The 5119-nt window shown below is 41.1% G+C and overlaps 1 protein-coding gene across 1 annotated transcript; it reads right to left on the bottom strand.

Moving 5' to 3' along the window:
- Window positions 1–2953: 2953 nt before the first annotated feature.
- Window positions 2954–4629, bottom strand: LOC115117774 (uncharacterized). Its single transcript, XM_029646268.2, has 4 exons — window positions 4522–4629; window positions 3802–3964; window positions 3276–3392; window positions 2954–3205 (listed from the first exon to the last, which is right to left on the bottom strand). The coding sequence occupies exons 1-4, from the start codon at window positions 4542–4544 to the stop codon at window positions 3074–3076; spliced, it is 435 nt and encodes a 144-aa protein (XP_029502128.2). The 5' UTR covers window positions 4545–4629; the 3' UTR covers window positions 2954–3073.
- Window positions 4630–5119: the final 490 nt, after the last annotated feature.

Below are 5119 nucleotides of genomic sequence, written 5' to 3'. Positions count from 1 at the left end.
TCATAGCTGATAACTACACTCATAGAAATTATTAATACTTTGAATATGAACAATGGCTCATTAGAAAATAAATTGCAATTTACATATTTATGAGCATATGTCTTGTTGTCTCTCTCTGTGGTCGCCGGTCCATCTGCTAGCTAGAGAGTCGACAGAAAAGTCTCTGGCTGCGTTCCCTAGGAGTCACAATCTGTCGTAGTTGTTATAATGCATACTTCAGAGTACCATTCGGAACTGTTTTTAGATTGGCTGCGTTTACCAGACTAAAGTATTTAAACAGCTGCAGTCTGAATTGTTCTTTAGTTTATAGTTGTAGTCATTCCATCGTGGGTACTCCGTCCCGGCGTTCACTGACTCTCTTACAGCTTAATTTTTTTCTCGTCTTCTTAACCATTTGAGACGTCCGGCTTCTTGTGGGTCTCTTTGGCGCAGAGTAGTACTTCTTCTCTGTTGAACGTTTCAGAGATCCAGCCATTTCAACGTATGAACTCCCTGTCCCGGCCTTATCTTGACTAAATGTACATTTTGTCACGAGTCCTTTTATTCTGGAGTAGAAAAGGGCCATGACGTCTGATGTAATGTCTGGCTGACGGGCGCGTGGCCACTGACTAGTTAAACTTTATATGAAAATCCATACTTTCATTTAGAAGGTTAACATCACATTTAATCTTTTCACAAATAGTTTCATTTTTTTATCACATTTCACAACATTTAGATGTAAACCCAATCATTGATAAATGTACACAACCAAAGACACAGTAATGTGTATTTCCTTCATGAATAATGTTTGTTCTTCATGAGATCTCCAAGTGAAACAAACTCAACATGACTGTCCTTTAAGTATCCACAGATCATTCCCAAATTCTCAAAAATATAAATATTGTTTACTTCTCCAATGTTGGGGATTAGGAGTTATGGGAAGAAGAATGTCTGTTCTTCACAGGCTTTCTCCCTCCAAACTCCATGGCAGCGAAGAGAGTTTCTAGCAGGAATTTATGACTGTTGTAAAACGTGGGGTGGGGGAGAGAGAGAGAGAGGGAGGGGGGGGCATCAATTTTGGACTGGCCTCTGGGAGCACTGGGACATTTCCCGTTGGCCCGAGGGTCGTTTTGACCTGCCGTGAATAGTCAACTTGACCAGTGATAATATAGCAAGCAGGAATGAGTTGATGGAGAAGCCACGCATCAGGCGCGACACTCACTCTCTCGCTGAAGTATCCCCGTGCCAAAAATGACATCAGGTCTCTCCGCTACGCACATAACAACCATCTACCTGCTTCTCTGCACATAACATTTGACATTTCGCACTGTGCAATGGACGGTCAGAAAAGGAAAGTTGGAACTGAGAGGGAGAGAATTAAAAATAGAAAGGCCCTTGCCACAGCTAAATGCTGCAAAATAAGCGACATGTTCGCCAGTAAGGGACCAGGTCAGTCACAAACACTAGCTAAAAAACACACACTGACACACGACACCCAGCATGGCTAGCTAAGTAGCCTAGATGACAATAGTGACAAAACGGCTGGTAGGCTAAACAGTTTGCATGTGTTACGTGTTCGATGAGGAATTATATCATAGCAATGAGTGCAACATAGCAGTCATAATGACTGTTGGCAAAATGTTACAACTAGTAAAAAATTAGTAAACCTGGATTATGGACTTGCCAGCATTCGGTTATGACTCATACCACATAAACGAGGGAAAGTGCACATACACTGTACAGAGAAACAGGCTACAGTAACCTAACCATGATAAATCCATGAGCGTAACACAGTAGCCTGTGTGACACAGCACAGACAATGACAAAGATCATTAACACCATTAGTACCAGCAGTACAAGTTACTACAATCATATACAGCTCTGGGGGGAAATTAAGAGGCCCCTCCAAATTAGGAGACCGCTCTTAATTTATTCCACAGCTGTATTAATGTAGCCTACTGATACACTAATGATAGTGAGTATGATAATAGAAGCAGCACTAGAGCTTCAGGTGCTCCTGCAGAACGTGGAGATGGTCAGTTCAGAGACACTCAGACCAGGAACCTTCAGGTACAACTGAAGAGCACAAACCTAAACATGTAGGTTATTTTAATTAATATGTGCTTTATTTATGAGATTATCAGTAGGACTGTAATCAGGGGCAATACCTTGTACATATGTGCTATGATTGGTGTATTCCTAGAGAGTGAGGGTGCACCCATAGCCATATATTACCTTAAACTCAGTGTTCAGATGGACTGACCAACATGTAGCCTCATATGTTTGTATTTGTGGAGAACTTTCTTCCCAGATGAACATAGTGGCCAAATTTCTAACTAGTTTGGTAACCGTTGCATCAAATAGGGTTAGCCTACAAAATTAGCGATCTGGTGGTTTGCATGAACAGGGTGGCCTGGGATGGAGTCAAATTCCCAGCCTGAATTGTTTGTCTGCCACTGGGGGGCGTGATACACCCAAAAGGGCCACCACTGTAAAAGGTAAATGTCGATTGGTAAAAAAAGCTTTGACATAAGATCTGTCACACCCTCGTCTTAGTATTTTGGTCAGGCCAGGGTGTGACATGGGTTATTTATGTGGTGGGTTTTATAGGTTATGGGATTGTGGGGTAGTGTAGTTGTCTAGAAAAGTCTATGGTTGCCTGGAGTGGTTCTCAGAGGCAGGTGTTTATCGTTGTCTCTGATTGGGAACCATATTTAGGCAGCCATATTCTTTGTGTTTTGTGGGTGATTGTTCCTATCTCTGTGTTTGTTTGCACCAGATAGGGCTGTTTTTTTTTTTTTACACATACGTTTATTGTTTTGTTCAGTATCATCTTGATTAAAGATGTTTAATAATAACCTGCATTGGTCCTCCTCTCCTTCGACAGAAGAAAACCTTAACCATCTCATCTTCTAAGACCTCTTCTGAGAAATCCTAAAACAATTCAGAAACATGAAGCCAGTCTGAGACCATCTTGCTGTAAAGCACGTTGTTTTAATTAATGCTATAAGGAAGTGAATACATGAGAGAAAGGGTGAGAGAACCAAGCAGACACAAGGTCATAGGTTACATTCTAACCATAATACTGTTCCATCTAGTGACTGTAGTCGTAGCTGTAGTAGATGGTGCTTTTCTTCAGCTGGCAGGTCTCAGTGTGTGTTCCTGGGCGGATGGTGGTGGTGCAGGTTCCCATGTAGCGATCTGGTCCGATGACATCATACCACACCTAATCATAATAAGGACTTAGTGATTTTCCAGTGCTCAAAACGCTTTGCATAGTAAGGGGGGAAACTCACCTGCAGCGTCAGGTGAGAGTTGGGAAGGATGTTTGTGAAGTTGAACTGGTCGGGCCAGGTGGGGTTGGCCTGTTTCTTCAGAATGCTGCTCTTGCCATGAGATGAGCCGCACCACACCTGAGGAAGAGAATGTAGTAATAGACTTTATTAAAATTGTGCATTAAATAGTAAATTGTTAACGCATGTACAGTTGGCTCACTTGAATGAGGAACCAGTATATGTACATTATAATTCATTCATACAATTGTTCGTTCATTTCTTTTATTACTTCATCTAACAAGCCAATCACTGACATTTTCATATTCACACGTCACTGTAGGCTACTTGATAATTAAACAAATGACAGCTGACTGTCTACTGTTTACTGTTTGATTATTGCTGTGTCTGTCCTTCTGTGTTCTGATGTCTGTAACATCACTGTACTTCTGTTTTATCTCCCCACCTGACAGTTTGTTGTTGTAAATAAGAATGTTTCGTTAACTGACTGTTCAGGTTAAATAAAGAAGAAATAAATGAATCAATTCACCTTGACGTAGGGGTCTGGTTTTGAGAAAAAGCTTCCTTTCAGGTTGGAGGCATGAATATCATACACTCTGATTGGGCCGTCATTCAGGTCACAGTGTACAAGAGCCAGGGTGCAGAGCACCAGCAGTCCCAGGGACAGAGAGAGAGAGGCCATGGTACACTGTCTGGGAGAGAGGAGAGGGGTGGTGACAGGAGGGGAAGATAAACATGTCATAAGAGCTTGAAACTAACACCTCAAACTGTATTCAGAGAAGAGTCAAAAATTGAGCTGAAAGTTCAGGATATATTATCAGTGTTACGAGATTAGACAGTGGAAGAAGAGACAGAGAAATAAATTGAAGATGCACAAGAACAATCCTGAATCAGCAGAAATACAGGCCCTTATTCAATTGCAGATAGTGGCTTTTCAGAAATGTTTGATATCTACACCAGCGTATCCTGGATGGAGGGAGATGACACTTGATACAGAAACTGTAATGGTGTTACACATTCAGTTCTGACAGTAAACCTGTCTGAGAAGTCATCCAGTGTACTCAACCAAACTGACAATCAATTTCTATATCTGCCAATCTAAAAGTGCTTTAAGGAACGCCACTCACTGTCTGCAGTCGACTGAATCCCAGCCACAGTCTACAGAGATAAGACAGGTAAGATGGATTCCATAACAAAGAGAGAGAGAGAGGTAGTAGAACAGCACCACAATCAATAGATCATGTCTTACCTGGATATTCTTGAGCTGGACATCTGTCTTCTCTAGTCACCCAACTGCTGATGGTCCTTACTGTGCCAGCTGGCTGTTTATAAAGATCTCAGCCCCACCCACCAGGTGGTATGATGACCCACAAGTGGTATGTAGGACTACTTAACCACACCTCAACTTTTTCTACATTTTGTTTCTTTACGGCCTTATTCTCAAATTCATTAAAACAAGTATATCTTATCAATCTACACACATTACCTCATAATGACAAAGATAAAACAGATTTTTTTAAAATTTTTACCAAATGTATTTAAAATATTAAACAGAAATATTCAGACTCTTTGCTATGAGACTCTAAATTGAGCTCAGGTACATTCTGTTGCCATTGATCATCCTTGAGATGTTTCTACAACTTAATTGTAGTACACCTGAGGTCATTTCAATTGATTGGACATGATTTGGAAAGGCACACCCCTGTCTATATAAAGTTGACAGTGCAAGTCAGAACAAAAATCAAGCCATAAGATGGAAGAAATTGTCCATAGAGCGCTGAGACAGGAGTGTGTTGACCATAAATCACATTTAAGATTCCTGGCGCTGAGACTATACACCTTGACTT

This window comes from Oncorhynchus nerka, linkage group LG13, assembly GCF_034236695.1.
Source record: "Oncorhynchus nerka isolate Pitt River linkage group LG13, Oner_Uvic_2.0, whole genome shotgun sequence".
Taxonomy (NCBI): Eukaryota; Metazoa; Chordata; class Actinopteri; order Salmoniformes; family Salmonidae; genus Oncorhynchus; species Oncorhynchus nerka.
Note: the sequence above shows the minus strand (reverse complement) of the source record. Positions and strands in the feature narration are given on the sequence as shown.